Consider the following 21,176-nt stretch of genomic DNA (forward strand, 5'->3'; position numbering starts at 1 on the left):
TTCTATTACATTTGCTAGAATATTGGCAAGGAGGACATGTCATATAATAATATAAGCAAGAAGGATAGATATCAGGATTATTTTTATATAGACATGAAAATCAGAGGTCTGTTGGAAAGAATGAGCACAACAACTAGACTTTTATTTACTTTATCTTTATTTATGTATTGGATCCAGACAGCCAGAAATCTAGAGGGAAAGGGGTGATAGAGAGGAAGAGAGACAGAGAGACACCTGCAACTCTGCTTCACCACCCGAAAAGCTTTTCTCCTGCAGGTGGGAACGAGGGGCTTGAACCCAGCTCCTTCTGCATTGTAACACATGCACTCAACCAGGTGTACTACCGCCTGTCCCTGCAACTAGACATTTTTGTCATACCTTCAGATTAAGGTATGCTGCACTCGCGCATTTTCTTATCACAATGTTCTTGGTTTGAAGTGCCTTCCAATCTCTCTCTCTTTCAACCTGTCGGCTTGCTTCCTACATGTTTCCTAGAAGACTTCACAGCCCCATTCACCTTCACAGTATTAATAAAAAATATACCCTAATCTCTGTTCCACTGGCCCCAGCGCACTGGAAATATCCCATTGCCTCCTCTTGGAATCATTCTTTGAACAAAAGTGAGAGGGGTCTTCTCTGAGTACAGCAGTCAAATCAGTCATTTCTGTCAAAGTCCCTCCATACACATGAACCTGGAAAAAATGAGTCTCAGACACTATTGCTAGTGAAAGAATAGTGTTGGGAGTGACTGCACTAGTTTCCCCTGCAAGAAGGGATTCCCTGGGAGTCAGCCGGTAGCGCAATGGGTTAAGCGCACATGGTGTAAGGTTCAAGCCCCCAGGTTCCCCAACTGCAGGACAGTCCACTTCACAAGTGGTGAAGCAGGTCTGCAGGTGTCTTTCTCTCCCCTTTTCTGTCGTCCCCTCCTCTCTCCATTTCTCTCTGTCCTATCCAACAACAGCAACAACAATAATAACTACAACAATAAAATAACAAGGGCAACAAAAGGGAAAATAAATAAATAAAATATATTTTTAAAAAATGACGACATCAATAACAGCAACAATAATAACTACTACAACAATAAAAAAGGCAACAAAAGGAGAAAATAAGTAAATAAATATTTTTTAAAATGAAGAAGAAGGGATTCCATCAGTGCATCAACTCTCTGACCTCAGTCACGGCTTTTATTTGGTGAGGATTACATCAGAAAAAGGATTACATTAGAAAAAGCAAAGTTTCAAAAGGATGATAATAGTATACAATGTCTGGAAAACAATCAGAGGAGGATTCCTCACAAGTCAGACCTTGTGGTGCCTGTAACATTGTAGGCAGTAATCTTTATGCCCTCCCTGTTCATTCCTAATCCTTCTGGGGAATGATGGTCTCATGCTTGAGTCAGGAGAAAAAAACCTTTGTTTTTTGGAGGTGTCCTTTGACGAGGTCATATTGACTTGTGACATTGAACAAACATTAAGGTAGAGGAAATGTATCGGGGAGAATAGTGAGCCTTTGGGGCAATCTTTTCTCAGGTTTCTTCATGATGGATACAAAATTATGAACCATCAGTAACACGCATACAATCATGATCTCTAATAGAGTTTAATAAGAATCCCGGTTCCAGCCCCAGGCTACCCACCTGCAGGGAAGTTGCTTCACAGGCGGTGAAGCAGGTCTGCAGGTGTCTGTCTTTCTCTCCACCTCTCAGTCTTCCCCTCCTCTCCCCATTTCTCTCTGTCCTATCCAACAACGATAATAACAATAATAACTACAACAATAAAATAACAAGAGCAACAAAAGGGAATAAATAAATAAAATATATTTAAAGAAGAAGGAGGAGGAGGAGGAGAAGGAGAAGAAGAAGAAGAAGAAGAAGAAGAAGAGGTCTTCTACACAGATGATGCACCCCAGCCACACTGCCAGGACTGGTAAGCCTAAACCTGGAGATTCAGTTGTCCTTTCTAAATACGATGTCATCCTTGAACACAGTTGAAGTGCTCCCAAAATAATCACCAACTTGAGAAAAATTCTTTTTCTTGTTGCCAGTTGTTTGTAGACTCTTGTCCATGGGGAGACACAACTGCTAACTGAACCTACTGTCAGGGACTCTAAGAGGCAGCACTGACAGGGTTCATGCAGGGGCTGCAGGTGTGTGGGGAGCACTGTGCATCCACAGCACAGAAATAGGTAGCAGCGTCTGCAGCATGGGAAGCTCTGATAAGCAGAGAACTTTCTTGGCCAGAAGTGTCAAGTGTGACTTCAAGTCTTCCACTAGGTTTTTTCTTCTCATTAGATCTTATTAAAACTAGCATGGAAAGACCTTTACCTGAATCTTGCCTATACCACTGTAAGTAAGTTATGGTACCTTTATAACTACAGTTCACAAGGGCATCTTCACCCTCTTGGACAATCAGGGTCTGAAATTTCTCTTCTTCTTGTTGGCAACTCACCCCTAGACAAAACAAAATCAAAGACCAATGGTCAGTCACAGCATTTTCAACTTCCTACCCTGATTTTCTGGTAAGCTTTCAAGTCAACAAGAAGTCTTTCCTTCTTAGTTTTAGAAACTCTGAATTTCACCATCACCCACCAAGAATCCCAACTCACTAGCCAGATCACCAAAGATCAGATGGAGACTATCTCTTTAAATTGATTTGAAATCAGACAAACAGAATAAAGAGACTTTACTCACTGAACATGAATGTCATCACAAGAGCTGAGATGAAGATGGGCTTCATGCCTAAGCTGGAAGAAATAAGGAAGTTCTTTGCTGTCAACAGTTCAGCCACATAGATTCTCCCACAGAGCAGGGGGTGGGCTTTCCCAGCATGCAAAGCAGAAGCTCTTTCTTAAAGGATTGGCAGCCTTCTGACTTTCTACCAAGTTCAATTTAACATAGAATGTTCTTCTAGAGAACTCTGGAACCATAGATAATTTCAAGCTCCAGGGGATGATGGTTGGGTGAAGGGTGAGACATACTAGCATCTATTTAGGTGAAAGGAGCATAATTGTGGAGAAAATAGAAACACAAAGCATTTGTAGAATCTGGCTACAAAAGTTGGGATAAATCCATCTCTGGAATATTATAAAGTAGATGTGTTGACACAGTAGTCAGTGGGGCTTATAACTGACTATTATGACACAAGTTGCAAACTGTTACACATTTCCATGCGTTAGTCAGGGGAATTACTTGAATCAACACTGGATAACACTACGGCTTATCTAAGAGGCCTTGTATCCAGAATAAAGCAGCTTGAGGATAGGATAGATAGAAGGCTAGAAAATAAAACCACCACACTCTCAGAGTAAAAAGCTGCTGAAGAAGGAAAGACAATTCTCTGTGAAACAGCGGGTTCCATCTGAAGGAAAAAAATGTGGATGTTATTGGGGTGTTTGAGAAGTGAAAAGAAAGAAAGAGGAGCAGAGAACATTACTTACTCAAATAAATTATTGCTGAAAGCCTTCCATACCTGAGCAATGGTCAAAATATGGATGTAACAGAAGCTAAATGGAATCCAAAACGACTGAACCCCAAACAGCCAATGCCGAGACACATACTACTAACACTTTCCAAAAGTAGAGAGACAAGGAAGAAATACTGCAGGCTGCAAGAAAAAGGAAGAAGCTGACATACAGAGGCAGAACCATCAGGCTCTCATCAAATTTCTCAACATAAACCTGAGAAACAAGAACGGAATAGAATGACACTTTTACAGTATTAAAAGATAAGAATGATTCTCCGTGAGTACTCTATCCTGCCAAATAATTCTTCAAGTATGAAGGAGAAACCAAAAGCTTTCCAAACATACAGAAACTGAGGGAATTCACCACCAACAACCTTCTCTTGCGCAAGTTACTGGAAGGAGTCCTACAGGAAAAGAAGTGAAGGAGCTCTAACTCCAAAAGAGGAAATGTGCATGAGAGTAGCAATGAAAAGTGAAACAACAGCAGTAAAAGCAGCAAACATACAGGAAAAGGGAGGAGAGAGAGGACAGAGTGGAGTGACCAACGTTGATGAAACAAAGACCTCTCTCAAAGACCTAGATGTCAGAACAGAAGAGGGGGTTTTGGGTGCCCTGATGGTGAGTGGGGGAGGAGCAAGAGTATATAGCAGACACCTGTTACACAGAACTTGGAAAGCATACACATGTATAGACAAATGTGCTGTAATTCACTACCCCCCATCTTATCCAATAAGATGTTTTAAAAACTTCAAAAATGTGCATTCTCTGAAAGAAAAAGAGAAAGAAAATCTGCTAAGCACAGTGCACCAGCTAACGCTATTAGCAAGCAATGCAGTCTTTCATATAATGACCAACACCTGAGGCTTTACTAATCACCAAATGCTAAAAATTTTTATATAAAATGTTCTGGAATTATTCACTTCTGAACTCTGACACTTTATCATGAACTTTCATCAGACTGTGAGAGCAGGAATGTGGCAGGGGGAAGGTTTTGACTCTTAAAGAAACAAGAAAAGGGAGTTGGGCTGTAGCGCAGCGGGTTAAGCGCAGGTGGCGCAAAGCACAAGGACCGGCATAAGGATCCCGGTTCGAACCCCGGCTCCCCACCTGCAGGGGAGTCACTTCACAGGCGGTGAAGCAGCTCTGCAGGTGTCTATCTTTCTCTCCTCCTCTCTGTCTTCCCCTCCTCTCTCCATTTCTCTCTGTCCTATCCAACAACGACAACAACAATAATAACTACAACAATAAAAAAACAACAAGGGCAACAAAAGGGAATAAATAAATAAAATTAAAAAAAAAAAAACAAGAAAAATGCTCCCTGGGGCTCAATCCACCATCTGTCTCCTATTGCTGTAACTGGAAAAGACACTTTGAAATCTCTCCTGGCTGAGTTGATGACACACAGAAGACTGCGGGGTGTCAGAGGTTTGTGTGCGGCTCCCCCTGCCGTCCCAGTCACTGTGTCACTGATGGCACAGAAGTACAGGGCCTGGTCGCTCAGCTGGGCTGAGGATTTCTTCAGGTGGAAGGAAGTTTCACTCTTCTTAAATTCAGCTTCAAATCCTCTGATGCCTTTAACCAGCAGGTCTCCTGATAGGTACTTGAGCAGAAGCTGGAGTCCTCCTCTGGGGTACTGCACGTACCAGAAGAGAGACACTGAATAAGAGGAAGAGTAATTGCACTTGAGCTCCAGAGAGTCTCCTTCAGAGACAGTGATGTGGCCATCAGGCTGGGTGACTGACTGGGCTCCAGCTCCTCCTGCAATCAGCACATGTAAACAGAAAGCATGTTTCTGCTCAAGTTTCCATTGAAACCTGATCACTTATGAAAGTAGGAAAGAAATAGAAGTTACTTACTCAGGGCAAGAATCAGCTCCAGTAGTGGGATGAGCACCAGAAACATGACTGAGCAGTGAGTGAGAACAACACTGCAGACCCTGGAGGGAAAGGACTGTAGCTGGCGGGGGGAGGGGGCCTTTGGAGCAAGGGGAGGTTGAGAATTACAGGTGTGTGAGAAGTTGGAGCCTGACAACCAGAGAAAGGTAGAGCTGGAACTTTCTGTTAATGAGTGTGAATCATCTCTGGCCTTTTATTCTCTTTACAGGTTTCTATCTATACAGATCTCTGTGAAGATACATCAGCCACATGGAGGAGGGCCCAAGTGCTGACACATGCTAATGAACTACAACAGAAGCAATGGTCTCCTTTATGCAACATCACCATCTGGAGGCCAGAAGCAGAACTATAGATATAAAAGAACTCATGCTGGAGAGATGAGCTGTCAAAATTTCAGTGTAACACAAAAGTAAATTATAAATGGATCAAGAACTTAGATGTTGGACCAGAAGTTATCAACTACTTAGAGGAAATATTGGTAGAACTCTTTTCCATCTAAATTGTATAGATATCTTTACTGTCACAAGTTCAATTGCAAGGAATATGAAAACAAAAATAAACCAAAGGGACTACATCAAATTGAAAGCTTCTACACAACAACAACAACAAAACTACCCAAAGAGACTCCTTACAGAATGTAAGAATATTTTTATATGTTATACATTAGACAAAAGTCTAATAATAAGGATATACATAGAGCTCACCAAACTCAGCAATAAACAAAAGACAAATGACTGCATTCAAAAATGGGAGAGGAGATGAACAGAAGATTCATCAAAGAAGAAATCCAAAAGGTCAACAGACATATGAGAAAATGTCTCAAGTCATTGACTGTCAGAGAAATGCAAATAAAGACAACAATGAGATATCAATGCACCCAGATGAGAATGTCATCCATCAGACACAACAATGACAACAAATGTTGGAGAAGTTGTGGAGGCAAACTCTTGCACTGTTGGTGAGAATGTAAATTGATCCAACTCCTGTAGAGAGCAGTCTGGAGAACTCTCAGGAGGCTAGAAATGGTCTTATTTACCCTATGACCTGAAAATTCGTCTCCTGTGAATATAGCCTAAGGAGCAAAACCCATTCGTCCAAAAATATCTCTGTATTCCTATGTTCATAGCAGCAAAAATAATAGCCAAAACCTGTAAATAACTCAGCCCAACAAAAGATGAGTGGCTAAGAAAGTTGTGAGACCATATATATATATATATATATATATACATACATATACTACTCAGCTATGAAGAATTATGAATTCACCTTCTTTACTTCACCCTGAATGGATCTTGAAGGAATCATGTTAAATGAGATAAGCCAGAAAGAGAAGGATGAATATAGGATAATCTCACTCATGGACAAAAGTTGAGAAACAAGAAAAGAAAAGGGAAATACAGAGTAGAATTTGGACCAGGTTTGGTGTATTGTACTAAAGTAAGGGAGTCCAGGGGCATAGGGGTTTTGCCTGGGGCATGATGGCAGAAGAGGACCTGGGGGGGGGGGGAGAGTGTTTTGCAGAAAACGTAGAAAATTTACACATGTACTATCAACTCAATTTACTATAAACTATAATCCCACCAATAATAATCTATTTTTTTTTCATTTACAAAATGGAAACACTGACAAAACCATGGGATAAGAGGGAGACAATTCCCACCACCAGAATTCCATATTCCATCCCCTCCCCTGATAGCTTTCCTATTCTTTAACCCTGTGGGAGTATGGACCCAGGGACATTATGGGGTGCAGAAGGTGGCTTCTGTAATTGCTTCCCCCCATGACATTTTTTTTAATTTATTCCCTTTTGTTGCCCTAGTTGTCTTCTTGTTGTAGTTATTATTGTTGCCATCGTTGTTGGATAGGACAGAGAGAAATGGAGAGAGGAGGGGAAGACAGAGAGGGGAGAGAAAGACAGACACCTGCAGACCTGCTTCACTGCCTGTGAAGTGACTCCCCTGTAGGTGGGGAGCCGGGGGTCTCCAACCAGGATCCTTCTGCCAGTCCTTGCGCTTTGCGCCACGTGCATTGAACCCGCTGCATTACCACCCGAATCCCTCATGACAATTTTTTGAAAAAAAACTTCAACACATCTCCTTTCCTTCTTTAGGAACTTGCGATGTTGTCATCTTCTGGAATAGAGATGCATTAATACTAAAATAAATGATAAATGGGAGTTATGTAAAGTAGAAGAGCAACTTGTTTCATTGAGGAATTAGTCACAGAAAACCATCTTTTGGGAGTTGGGCGGTGGCGCAGCGGGTTAAGCGCACGTGGTGCAAAGCGCAACGACCGGCGTCAGGATCCCGGTTCGAGCCCCCGGCTCCCCACTTGCAGGGGAGTCGCTTCCCAGGCGGTGAAGCAGGTCTGCAGGTGTCTGTCTGTCTCTCCCCGTCTCTGTCTTACCCTACTCCATTTCTCACTGTCCTATCCAACAACATCAATAACCACAACAATGTTAACAAAAAGGGGAAATAAATATTTTGAAAAAAAAATCTTTTGATCGGCTTTAACTTATGTAATGTACTTGTCAAATACTTTGATTTATTCTACAGAGCATCACTCTGGCAAGCATAGTGCCAAAGGTAGAACCCAGGGTCTCATGCATGCAAATGCTGTGCTCTAACCACGGAATCGCCTGTCTGCAGTATTTACAAAGCTATTTCTCAGTCAGAAGAACTAAAATCAATTTCCTCAGCTCATCTGAACTTCATATGCCTAGGGCTACTGGAGGTGAGCATCAGAGTGGGAGATACTGGTTATTAAACCATTTGGTGCTAAAACAATAGAAGTAGTCAAGCCAGTGATTCCTATTTAAAATCATCCTTTAATTATTATTGATGCCATTACTTCAACAATTATTAATAATGAATTTCTGTAATCATGATCATTAAATATATAAATCATCATTGTTAATAATTTAATCAATTAAAACTCATAGGTACCGTGGTTTCCTTTGTCTAACATAAAGTGAAATGACTCCTTCCATTCAGGTGCTCAAGTTAAAAATTTGTTTAGGACGTAAGAAAATTGCTTAGGTGGGGCCAGGAGGTGGGGTACCAGGTGAGCTCACACATTACTAAGGATAAAGGCAAAGGCCTGGGTTCAAGCCCCCGGAACCTACCAGGAGAGGGTTAGCTTCACGAGCAGTGAAGCAATGTTGCAGTGGTTTCTCTCTTCCCTTCAATTTCTATCTGTTTTATCACATTAAAAACTGGGGAGTCGGGCAGTAGTGCAGCGGGTTAAGCGCATGTGGCGCAAAGCTCAAGGACCTGTAGGGGAGTCGCTTCACAGACAGTGAAGCAGGTCTGCAGGTGTCTATCTTTCTCTCCCCCTCTCTGTCTTCCCCTCCTCTCTCCATTTCTCTCCGACCTATCTAGCAATGACGACATCAACAACAACAATAATAACTACAACAACAATGAAAAACAACAAAGGCAACAAAAGGGGAAAATAAAAATATATAAAATATAAAAAAACTGAAAGAAAAAAAAGGGAAAATAAATGACCAATGAGAGTAGTCGCTTCTTTATGCAGGCACCAACCCCCTGTGATAGGAACAGAAAAATAGCTTGTGCTGCATATTTATTTTAGATGGAGAAATCAAGAGTCCATCACCCATCATCACTGGTCAGCATAGATTGACAAAGTATGCCAAATGGGAATCTCACACTAAAAAGAACATTGACATAGGTGCATCTGCAGAGAAGCTTGTGCAGAACTGTAAGGGAAAGGAAAATATGACATACAATGGTCCCTCATTTATCACCGTTAAATCAGTTCCAGACTACCGCAATAAGTGAATTTCCATGAAGTAGGATTCGTTACTTATCAATCCAATATGTCATAGAGCACAGAAAAACCTGTTTATGACCTTCCAAATACGGTGTTATTTGTTCCCTCTAGCTATGAAATAACACTCCTTTAGCTTTGCTTCCTTGTTGAAAGAGACAGTAAGTAGCCTTTTGCACAGATGTTATTTTCATCTTTACAGACTCATTCAAGTAGTAATAGTGGGCGACCTCCACGATTTTCTTGCCCATCTTTGATCATATCCAAGAGTTTCACCTTCTCCTGGATGGTGAGCATCTTCCTCGGCACTTAGTGTCATCGTCAGAAGGCTTAGAAGGAGCAGCATGTTTAGGAGCCATTGTTGGGCTTAGATAAAGGTTCTCAGAAATCGCAAACACTTCCAAGAGCAAAGATGCCTCTGGTGCATAGCAATGTGAAAGCTTGTCTGAGAGAAATCCGCTCTGATTGGCTTGGTTCCTCACACCCAATTTGAAATACATACAGGGAGTGTTGGAGTGGTTACAACTGGCCTTAAAGGATTCATGGGGCTGCTGGAATCCATAGGCCTGCAGTCAATACGGACAGTCACTTTGATTGTGATTGTAATACAGGGGTGTGTAATTGACTCAGACAACCCATTTTCACTGTCTTAACTTTTTATTTGGGGGGAAAAAAAGTGACAGAGTGAAGCCACAAAAGTCTAAGCATGAAGTGGAAAGGTACAACTGTATAAATAAGTTATATACATAGGCAATAAAATCTGGGGAGAACAGAAAGGTTGTAAACCTACAGGAAATCAGTGAAGCTGGGCAAGGCACAGTCAGCCCACTAGACAAAACTGGTAAAGTCATGGGCCCCTTGGAATGTACCTAAAATAGACCTACTAGCTTTTTCCAGAATGGAGACCCCAAATCTCATCTGCTCTATTCTTGCCTTTAGGCTCATGACTAGTCAACAAGTTGTTCTTCTTTGTATCTTAACTCTTTTTCAACCACCAGGTTCCAGATGCTACCATGATGCCAACCTGTCTTCCCTGGACAGACGACCCCACCAATGTGTCCTGTAGCCCTGCCTCCCCAGAGTCCTGCCCCACTAAAGAAAGATAAGGATAGGCTGGGACTATAAATCGACCTGTTAACCCCCATGTTCAGCAAGGAAACATTTACAGAAACCAGACCTTCCACTTTCAGCACCCCATAATGACCCTGGGTCCATACTCCCAGAGGGATACAGAACAGGAAAGCTTTCAAGGAAGAGGATGGGATATGAAGTTCTGGTGGTGGGAACTGTATGGAATTGCACCCCTCTTATCCTATGGTCTTGTCAATATTTCCATTTTATAAATTAAAAAAGGAGATGCCCAAATAAAGATGTTTATTACATCATTTAGTATATGACTACAGCAGTTAGATGTGCCATCTGAGTTTCACCTGCAAATCTTCATACATGCGTATTTTTAAAAATCAAGATAATGGATTCAATCAACTGGGAATAAACTATTGTTAGGCCTGGCAGTAGCACATCTTTTAGAGTTCACATGTTAAAAATGTGCAAAGACCCAGTTTCAAGCCCCCAGCCCCCACAGCTGCAGGAGGAAGCATCAAGAGTAATGAAGTAATGCCGTAGATGTCTCTCCTTCTCTTTTCCTTTCTATCTCTCCCTTTCCTCCCAATTTTTATTTTCTCTAACCCACATAAGTAAAATAAAATAGTTTTAAAGTGTGAGGGTTAGATAGCATAACGGTTATGCAAAGAGACTTCCATGCCTGAAACTCCAAAGTCCCAGGTTCAATCCCCTGTACCACCATAAGCCAGAGCTGAGCAGTGCTCTGCAAAAAAAAAAAAAAAAAAAAAGGAAAAGAAATGCCAAATGAATGAATTTCTGAGAAATCTTAATGTTTAGCAATCATAGAAATGAAAGGGGGGGAAAAAAACAAAATGAACTGAGATGGATAAACTGACAACATAATTAAGCGCAGGTGGCGCAAAGCACAAGGACCAGCATAAGGATCCCAGTTCGAACCCCGGCTCCCCACCTGCAGGGGAGTCGCTTCACAGGCGGTGAAGCAGGTCTGCAGGTGTCTATCTTTCTCTCCTCTCTGTCTTCCCCTCCTCTCTCCATTTCTCTCTGTCCTATCCAACAATGACAACAACAATAAAACAACAAGGGCAACAAAAGGGAATAAATAAATAAAATATTTTTAAAAAACTGACAACATAAAAAAAAGTTTTTCTTCAAACCCAAATATACTATTTCAAGAGGCAAGCATATATTTTGTCTTTTATTTATTTATTTATTTTATTGGGTAGAGACAGAGGGAAATCAAGGCCCCCTGAATTGTTTCATATTTTTTATTTCATTACAATGACAGAGAAAGAAATCAGAGGCAAAGGAGATAGAGACAGAGAAAGTAAGCAGACAATTTGTATTTGGGGAAGGTCTTCTGACCTATTAGGAATCATCACAAAGAACAATTTAGTGTCATAAAATGTCTGTAAAATATTAAGCATGCTGACTTTTTGTTGCAATCACTTCAGAAAAAAAATAGAAATATCCATTGGTTTGAATGCTCATATTAATGGAATTTTTGATATTGTAAACTTTGAGGTAGAGGCCTGCTTTTTATGAACTTTGCTTACTCTTTAAAGGAATGGAAATGTTTGTGTGGGTTAGTTTACTTTACATTATGAATTCATCTTAAAATGTAATGCTTAAGATTTCTTTCAGAATTTATCTCTTATACTTGAATGAAGTGCTTGGCCACTTACATCAACAAACCAGGAAATGACAGGTGTTGAAGAGGTGGGGAATGCAAACAGGTACAGCCCCTTTGGAATATATGGAATATGTATGGAGAGTCCTTAAACAAGTATAAGTGGAATTACTTTATGATCCAGCAATACCATTCTTAGGCACTTATCCAGCAGATACTGAGACAATAATTAGAAGAGACATATGCACCCCTATGTTCATAGCTGCATCACTCACAGTAGCCAATGAGTATAAGCAGCCTAAATGTCCATCAACAGATGACTGGCTAGAGAAGTTATGGGATGTATACTTCATGAAATATTACTCTGCAGTCAAAAAAGATGACATTGTATCCTTTGGGACAAAATGAATGGAACTGGAGGTGACTGTGCTTAGTGAAATATGTAAAATCATGAAAAACAACTACCAGATGGTTTCATTCATGTGGAATCTAGCAATCTGATTCACAAGAACTTGCCAAAAAATTTTTAAAAAAGAAGCAAGCAAACAGTAAGACTTATGAGAACTATGGTTGTTATCTTTGGGAGGTGGAAGGGTTGGGAGACAGACTTTGGTGGTGGGTATAGAGCCACAAATTATAATCTTACAATCTTGTAACATACTATTAATAACAGATAAGAAATTTAAAAATAGGTGCTTGGCCACAAGTTATTCAATTAAAGACAGAATATATGTTTTAAGAACAGTCACAACTGGGAATGTTTAGAATATCAAAATAACATTTAGAGTTAATTCAGTTTGCTCACTGGTTTTGTGAAGTGTTTTCAGCATTAGACATATCAGTATTGTGATGCTGAATTCACTTTAAAAATGTGTCAGTATTAAAGCAGGATGCTACTGTATGTGCTGAAAGTAAGGATTCAAATCAAGGTGCAGAGTTCATGCTACACTCATGAAGAATCTATGCTATAGAATTTATACCGTAGTTGGAAGTCCACAAAGCACAGAGCATCATCTAATGCTGTCACCAAGCATTAGAGACTAGTCTCTCACATGTTGATCATCACCAAAGGCTGTACGATTTTTTTTTCCCAGGGTTATCACTTGGGCTTGGTGCTGGCACTACAAATCAACTGCTCCTGGTAGCCACTTTTCTATCTTATTGGATAGGACAAAGAGAAAATGAGAGGGAAAGGGAAAGAGAAAGAGAGAGACCTGCAGACCTGCTTCTCTGCCTGTGAAGCTTCCCCCCTTCAGGTGGGGAACCAGTGACTCAAACCCAGATCTTTGCATGGGTCCTTGCACTTACTACTATGTGCACCTAACCAGGTGTGTCACTACTCACCGCCCACCTCCCACACACACAAGGCTGTACTAATCATCATAATGAACGCTATATCTATATATAAAATGCTTCATGAGGGAGTCGTGCGGTAGCGCAGCGCATTAAGCGCAGGTAGCACAAAGTGCAAGGACTGGTGTAAAGATCCCAGTTCGAGCCCCAGGCTCCCCACCTGCAGGGGACTCGCTTCATAGGCAGTGAAGCAGGTCTGCAGGTGTCTATCTTTCTCTCCCCCCTCTGTCTTCCCCTCCTCTCTCCATTTCTCTCTGTCCTATCCAACAACGACAACAATAATAACTACAACAATAAAACAACAAGGGCAACAAAAGGGAATAAATAAATAAATAAATATTTTTAAAACTGCTTCATGAATTATTTCTTCTGAACTCTTTGACACTTTACAATGTACTTCTTCAGCATGTGAGAGCAGCCTGGGAAGGTAGCAGGGGGAAGGTTTTGACTCTTAAAGAAACAAGAAAAATGCTCCCTGGGGCTCAATCCACCATCTGTCTCCTATTGCTGTAACTGGAAAAGACACTTTGAAATCTCTCCTGGCTGAGTTGATGACACACAGAAGACTGCGGGGTGTCAGAGGTTTGTGTGCGGCTCCCCCTGCCGTCCCAGTCACTGTGTCACTGATGGCACAGAAGTACAGGGCCTGGTCGCTCAGCTGGGCTGAGGATTTCTTCAGGTGGAAGGAAGTTTCACTCTTCTTAAATTCAGCTTCAAATCCTCTGATGCCTTTAACCAGCAGGTCTCCTGATAGGTACTTGAGCAGAAGCTGGAGTCCTCCTCTGGGGTACTGCACGTACCAGAAGAGAGACACTGAATAAGAGGAAGAGTAATTGCACTTGAGCTCCAGAGAGTCTCCTTCAGAGACAGTGATGTGGCCATCAGGCTGGGTGACTGACTGGGCTCCAGCTCCTCCTGCAATCAGCACATGTAAACAGAAAGCATGTTTCTGCTCAAGTTTCCATTGAAACCTGATCACTTATGAAAGTAGGAAAGAAATAGAAGTTACTTACTCAGGGCAAGAATCAGCTCCAGTAGTGGGATGAGCACCAGAAACATGACTGAGCAGTGAGTGAGAACAACACTGCAGACCCTGGAGGGAAAGGACTGTAGCTGGCGGGGGGAGGGGGCCTTTGGAGCAAGGGGAGGTTGAGAATTACAGGTGTGTGAGAAGTTGGAGCCTGACAACCAGAGAAAGGTAGAGCTGGAACTTTCTGTTAATGAGTGTGAATCATCTCTGACCTCTCACTCTCATCACAGGTTTCTTCTATCTACACAGAAATCAGTGACGAAACACCCGCCCCATGGAGGAGGGGCCAAGGAAAAATACAATCAGCAACACCAAAAGCAAAGGTCTCATTTGTGCAACACCGCCACCTGGAGGCCAGAAGCAGAACTAAAGATACAAGCGTGCTCACTCCCCATTTTGGAGATGAGTTGTCAAAACTTCAACCCAACCTTTTCCTCTAGGAACATGGGACGATTCTGCAAAGAATGAAGGGGGTGTTAACCTACATGAACTCAGTGAATCTGGCATAGGTGTGCCCAGCTCACCAGAAATGAAAAGCAATGGGGGCTTCGTTTGGGGGGAGGGGGACGGATGACATGGAGCACACTGACGATGGCACTCAACACATCTCAGCAGACAGCAGGTCCACCTGGGTGGATATAGGACCAACCGTCTAAGGGAAGCTCACTCCATGTTCTAATAGTAATACTGTTTAAATTGTGGGGAAATGAGTCATATCATAGTATGTGTTTCCAGAATGCATAAAATCCCAGCCTCTTCAGAACCAGTACGTTCACACACCATGCCAACCCCCAAAATGTTAATATCGCCTCATCAGCTTATCAGATCCCTCTACCTTTTGTGGCATTTGTGTCCCCTTCCCTCTGGTAAACATCAACTCAGAGGTTATAACCCAAGTATTAGTTTTGGACTCTTTTTTTAAAAGATATATTCATTTATTTATGGCAAAGCAGAAGAACCAGAGTAAACTTTTGCATTTGCAATACCAGGGATTAAGCACGGGATCTCATGTTTGAGAATACCATGTTTCGTCCATTGCGTCAATTCCTGGACCATTGGATGGATTCTGTATGTTCTTCTATACCCTGGGTATAAATAAAATTCCGTTGTGTTTGTTTTTCACTTTTAGAGTTATTTGACTTGGCATCCAATTCGATCCAGGTTATTGAAAATGGTGAGATTTTTTTTCTAATTTCTTTATTGGGGAATTAATGTTTTTACATTCAGCAGTAAATACAATAGTTTGTATATAAATAACATTTCGCAGTTTTCCATATAACAATACAACCCCCACTAAGTCCTCTGTCATCCTTTTTGGACCTGTATTCTGCCCCCCCCCCCCCCGGACCCCAGAGTCTTTTACTTTGGTGCAATACGCTAACTCCAGCTCAGGTTCTACTTTTGTTTTCTCTTCTGACCTTGTTTTTCAACTTCTGCCTAAGAGTGAGATCATCCCATATTCATCCTTCAGTTTCTGACTTATTTCACTTAACATGATTTCTTCAAGCTCCATCCAAGATGGGCTGAAAACAGTGAAGTCATCGTTTTTAATAGCTGAGTAGTATTCCATTGTGTATATAGACCACAACTTGCTCAGCCACTCATCTGTTGTTGGACACCTGGGTTGCTTCCAGGTTTTGGATATTACAAATTGTGCTGCTAAGAACATATGTGTACACAGATCTTTTTGGATGGGTATGTTGGGTTCCTTAGGATATATCCCCAGGAGAGGAATTGCAGGAACAGAGGGTGGGTCCGTTTCTAGCCTTCTGAGAGTTCTCCAAATTGTTCTCCCCAGGGGTTGGACCAATTGACATTCCCACCAGCAGTGCAGGAGGGTTCCTTTGACCCCACACCCTCTCCAGCATTTGCTGCTGTTACCTTTTCTGATGTATGACATTCTCACAGGAGTGAAGTGCTATCTCATTGTTGTCTTTATTTGCATTTCCCTGACAATCAAAGACTTGGAGCATTGTTTCATGTGTTTCTCGGCCTTGTGGATCTCTTCTGTGGTGAATATTCTGTCCATGTCCTCTCCGAAAATGGTGAGATTTTATCTTTCTTTTTTCTTCCTTCATAGTTGTTGCTGGGGCTCCTTGCCTGCACTACGAATTCACTACTCCTGTGGCCATATTTTTTCTACTTTTTTTTCTGGTTATGACAGAAAGAAATTGAAAGAGGAGGAGGAGATAAAGAGAAAGAAAGAGAGACACCTGCAGGCCTGCTTCACCACTTGTGAAGTGAGCCCCCCCCCCCCCGCAGATGGGGAGCTGGGGTCTCAAACCGGGATCCTCATGCAGATTTCTTGCATTTTGTACTATGTGTGCTTAATCCAGTACACCACCGCCCAGCCCCCAAGATTTCCTCTTTCATTGTAGCTGAATAGTATATATGTATGCCACAAGTGAGATGAAACTTTTAAAAAAGAAGCCATCCCTATCCTCTACTTACCTCAGCCTAGAGACCACTACCAAAACAGAAACTTTAACTTCAAAGACCAAAACATACCTCAAAGTGAAATCGGAAATGGCCAATGGGGTCCTTTTCACAAGGTCAGAAAAGCTCACTCCTGGGTCTCTGTTGATTTGTACCAGCTTGAAATTATTTCTCCCTTGGACTTCTGATTTATTTCTAGACTCTGCCTATAGACTTTCTTTCACATAAAGCACCAAATCATATAGTCAGTTTGAAATTTTAAATGTGTACTTCCAAACCAAAATATCTGACTAAACATATAGACATTTCTCTCCAACATTCTCATGGAAAATTTATAAGTATTAAACAAGATAAATCTAAGTCCAGAATGGGAAGCATTAAAAAAAAAAAAATGATACCAGCAATCCCCATATGATGGAAAGTAGCTGTAAGGGCATTGATTGGGGAGGCAGTGAAGAAGCCCAGCCCAGAATGAGTGGAGATTTCTGTAGAAATGCACTGAAGGAAGACTTTTCCTTAGGATGCTGGGGAGGTTCCAAGCTGAGAAAGAGAAAAGGTGGGCTGCAGGGTGCTAGCCTCTGAGCCCAGGGGGATACGCTGAAGGTAGACTAGCTAAATTGGCCTCCTCTGCATTCTCCAGCCTACGACTCTAATCTATGTCACAGAACTGCGGTGAGCCAAACTTTAGGCAGGGTTCTAATCTTCATTAAAGTTCAAATCAAACATGAGAATGTTCAAGTTGAAAGTTAAATTAGAAAACTTACTTCCCTGTTTTCTAAGTGCTTCTATCACATTAACAACGCCACGGAGCCAGGGAGATAGCTTCATGTTGTGCAGAGGATTTTCAGACCTGAAGTTCTGAGGTCCAAGGTTCAATCGTCAGCATTATCATAAACCAGAGCTGAGCACTGCTCTGGTAAATGAATAAATAGGTAGGATAAAAAATTTTAAATATACTTTATAATGCCATGCCTAATGTACTACATCTTCTACCTTATAATAAATGTGACTTTTAGATTTGTTCCTATAATTCAACTTTAATGTCTACCACAAAGTTTTATTTCCATCAGGTTACAGATATTTTTTCCTGGACTCCTACTCAAGCTGTATCACAATTCATCGTTATATCAAGTCTAGTGAATAAGCCATTCAGGTGGTCTTCAGGTTTCTAGCTGTCCTTAGCAGTGTTTTCTTACTTTAAAAAGTTTTTATTTATATATTTATTTATTTATGAGAAAGATAGGAGAAGAGAGAGAAAGAACCAGACATCACTCTGGTACATGTGCTACCAGGGATCAAACTCAGGACCTCATGCTTGAGAATCCAGTGCTTTATCCACTGCACCACCTCCCGGACCACTTACCAGTATTTTCTAAGAGAATGTCAATGCCATCTGGCCTTTGATAAATGATCCAAGTATGTCTTTAATCACCATAACAAAGTTCCTTAGTGCCTGGAACTTTTAGATACTCAGATATGGGAGGGTCTGAAATTAGTCTGTGTTCCTGTGCCCTGCCCAGGTATGGGGCATTTGATAACAGTGGCCAGTGCTTTACCATCTTTAGGTCACTCTTAAGTACACAGAAATCAAAGTCAGGGATCTGGTGGTGGCACACCTGGTTAAGCACACACATTACAATGTGCAAGGACCCAGGTTCAAGCCCCTAATCCCCACCTGCAGTGGGAAAGCTTCACAAGTGGAGAAGCAGGGCTGCAGGTGTTTCTCTGTCTCTCTCCTTGTCTACCACCCCCTCCCCTCTCAATTTTTCTCTGTCTCTATCCAATAATAAATAAATCAAAACATAAAAAAGAGAAATCAGTATCAGTATATTCCCCCACAGTGCTCAAGCCAGGGACTTTAAATTCCGCTCAGGCTTTACTGAAATATAACATAGATGCTCTCTGATTTTTAATCTCTGCAGTTATCTGGGCATTTTGTTCCACTGGCTCTTAGCCTCTAAGTTTAGCTTCCAATACACCCACTAAATGTTTCCTTGCCCAGTCCTGTGAGAGGCATAGCTGAGAGTGGGGGACAGTCAGCTTCTTCGGAGTGTTTACTTAGGATTTCTTTCTGCCTTTTGCACTGCTGTTTTGTCAGTGCCTCTCTAAAGTAAAGAATATCAAATTCTTAGAGTGACTATATGGGGAAGGAACTAGGCATACTAGAAGCTGTGAGAGGATATCTCCATTATGCAAAAAGAGTTGTGCAAATTCCATCACAAAACTAAGCAATCTCCTTGAAAAGATTCGTAACACAATCTAGAGAAGACAAGATAAATCTCAGCATTCATCCAAGCCAATGTTGTGTCCATTTCTCACCAGGGCAGATTATTTTCATAATTATGAAACAACGCCTGGGCCTGGTGATGGTACAACCAGTTAAGTGCGCACAGTACTAAGCACAAAGACCCATGCATTCCCCACCAGCAGGGAAGATGCTTCACAAGCAATAAAGCGGGTTTGCGGATGTTTTTCTCTCTCCCTCTCTTTCTCCCCCTCCTCTCTCAATTTCTCTCTGTCCTATCCGATAAAATGAGAGAAAATGGCCACCAGGAGCAGTGAAATGGTAGTACCAGCACCAAGCCCCAGCAATAACCCTGGAGACAGAAAGAAAGAGAGAAAGGAAGGAAGGAAGGAAGGAAGGAAGGAATAACTTTTCTAATTCATAACCACCGCCCTCCTTTCTTCAACTCTTTACAGAGGCCCCAGATCTGGCACAGTGAAGAGGCAAGACTTTTCAGCATGAATGAGATCTTGAGTCCCCTTACCTGAAATGCATATATGGCAGTAGCGCTCTGATTCTCCCACTCTTTAATAAATTAACACATTTTTTGAAATACCAATCAAGTATTCACAAAACAATTTTGATTGTGAATTTAGCATCCATATTACAGCCATATTTGTGGAACTTAAGACACAAATCTTTTTTCAAGCAAATAGAATCCCCCTGCCCTGCAGCCTCAGCACCACCCCCCTCAGGCAGGACGGGTTTGGGTTCAGGCTGCAGGTGTAGGGGAAGCAGTGTGTGTGCCGACTGCACAGAGGTAAGTGGCAGAGTCTCCGGGCTGCGTGTCTTTGATGAGCAGGGAGATTGACTGGCTGGTTTTATTAATCTTTGCAGTAAATCTTCCTTCGACTTCGTCTTCTCTGGAGTAAAAGTAGACCAGCAGCTCAGGGCCCTTCCCAGAACACTGTCTGTACCATGCAAAGTACTGAGAAGCACGGTCACTGTAAGTGCACTGAAGAGAGACGGTGGCTCGCTCCAGGACACCCAGAGGTCCAGGGCTCTGCTCCACTCCCCTCTGTTGGCCACTGGTCCCTGTGCAAAGAGACAATGAACAGTTAAAGATTGGTTGCAAAATAGATGACTATGCCCCAGAATTTAATTTCTCTTTTCATAGGCTTCTCTCCCCCATACGCATACACACTCTCATAGTAAGAAGGAATATTCATGTTTCTACCCACAGAACTGGAATACACAAGAGCTCCAAGTATCATACTTTATGTTCCCACAGAGATGCATGCCCAAAACTCACAGGTTAAGTGAAGCCATAGAATGACCAGTGAAACTCTCAAGGATTTCATTATTCTTTCTTCCTCTGCTTCACTGAGAATTCAAACTGCAAACCCTAAAAATATATATCCTAGCTCAGATATTTCTAATTCTCCTGCTCCAAGAATCATAAAAAGAATCTTCTCTACCAATCAGGATAAAGAATACTCTCTTCATCACCTTTCCTGTACAATCAAGGCCCTCCTTCCTTTTTCTTTCCTGAGAGAGAGGGAGAGAGATAGAGAAAGAGAAAGAGAATCTTGAGGACTTTCCTTAGAATTCCTGAGAAGACACTGCCATCTTGTGGGCTCAGGAGGCTGACCAAAGAAGTACAAAATGTATGTAGTCCTCCATGAACTGACTGCAAAACATGAAAATCTGCCCCCTCAGTTAAATCGAAAATCTGAGAAACACGGCCAAACTCAATCTACCTGTTTAAAGGGATTACGCATGTGCTTTATATAAAGTGACAGCTATCCACAGAGGTAAAGTAACCATCAGCGAGCTGCTCTCTTGAGCTGAACACTTCACTCTGCAAGTATTCTGTTGCAGAAGTCTGGGTGAGGTCTTTGCAATTCAAGGAGCATTTCATACTGCATAGCTCTTCTCCACATCAAACCAGATGTCCATCTCACTCCTTCACTTCCAATTTTAAAAGCAGTATATTTTTACTCAAATGCATCCTTTCAAGACAGACTGGTATAAAATCTGATTAAAGAAACATGTTTCAGTCCAGGACCTGGGGAATATTTAACAAAGCTAAGGAAGGACATAAAATTGCTTGAGATGTTTCATTCCGTTTTGCACCAATGTAATGCTGGTGAGAGGGGACGTGGCCCTGACAGATAACAGGTACCATGCATAGGACTTGCATGTGTGAGTCACTGGGCATGACCCCCAGTACAAATATGTCAGAGAAGAATGCTGTTACTGTCTTTCT

The 21,176-nt window shown here is 41.7% G+C and overlaps 3 gene segments (V, D, J or C); all 3 read right to left on the reverse strand.

The window, feature by feature from the left end:
- Window positions 1–4,482: 4,482 nt before the first annotated feature.
- LOC132533485 (T cell receptor alpha variable 8-2-like) lies at window positions 4,483–5,372 on the reverse strand. The segment is given in 2 exon segments: window positions 4,483–5,222; window positions 5,321–5,372. Coding segments are annotated over 2 exon segments (516 nt in total).
- Window positions 5,373–9,423: 4,051 nt separating this feature from the next.
- Window positions 9,424–14,282, reverse strand: LOC132533393 (T cell receptor alpha variable 8-2-like). The segment is given in 3 exon segments: window positions 9,424–9,717; window positions 13,822–14,132; window positions 14,231–14,282. Coding segments are annotated over 3 exon segments (651 nt in total).
- A 2,562-nt stretch (window positions 14,283–16,844) lies between these two features.
- LOC132533481 (T cell receptor alpha variable 12-2-like) lies at window positions 16,845–20,268 on the reverse strand. The segment is given in 3 exon segments: window positions 16,845–16,993; window positions 19,719–20,002; window positions 20,220–20,268. Coding segments are annotated over 3 exon segments (423 nt in total).
- Window positions 20,269–21,176: the final 908 nt, after the last annotated feature.

Source organism: Erinaceus europaeus, chromosome 16 (genome assembly GCF_950295315.1).
Source record: "Erinaceus europaeus chromosome 16, mEriEur2.1, whole genome shotgun sequence".
In the NCBI taxonomy this organism is placed as follows: domain Eukaryota; kingdom Metazoa; phylum Chordata; class Mammalia; order Eulipotyphla; family Erinaceidae; genus Erinaceus; species Erinaceus europaeus.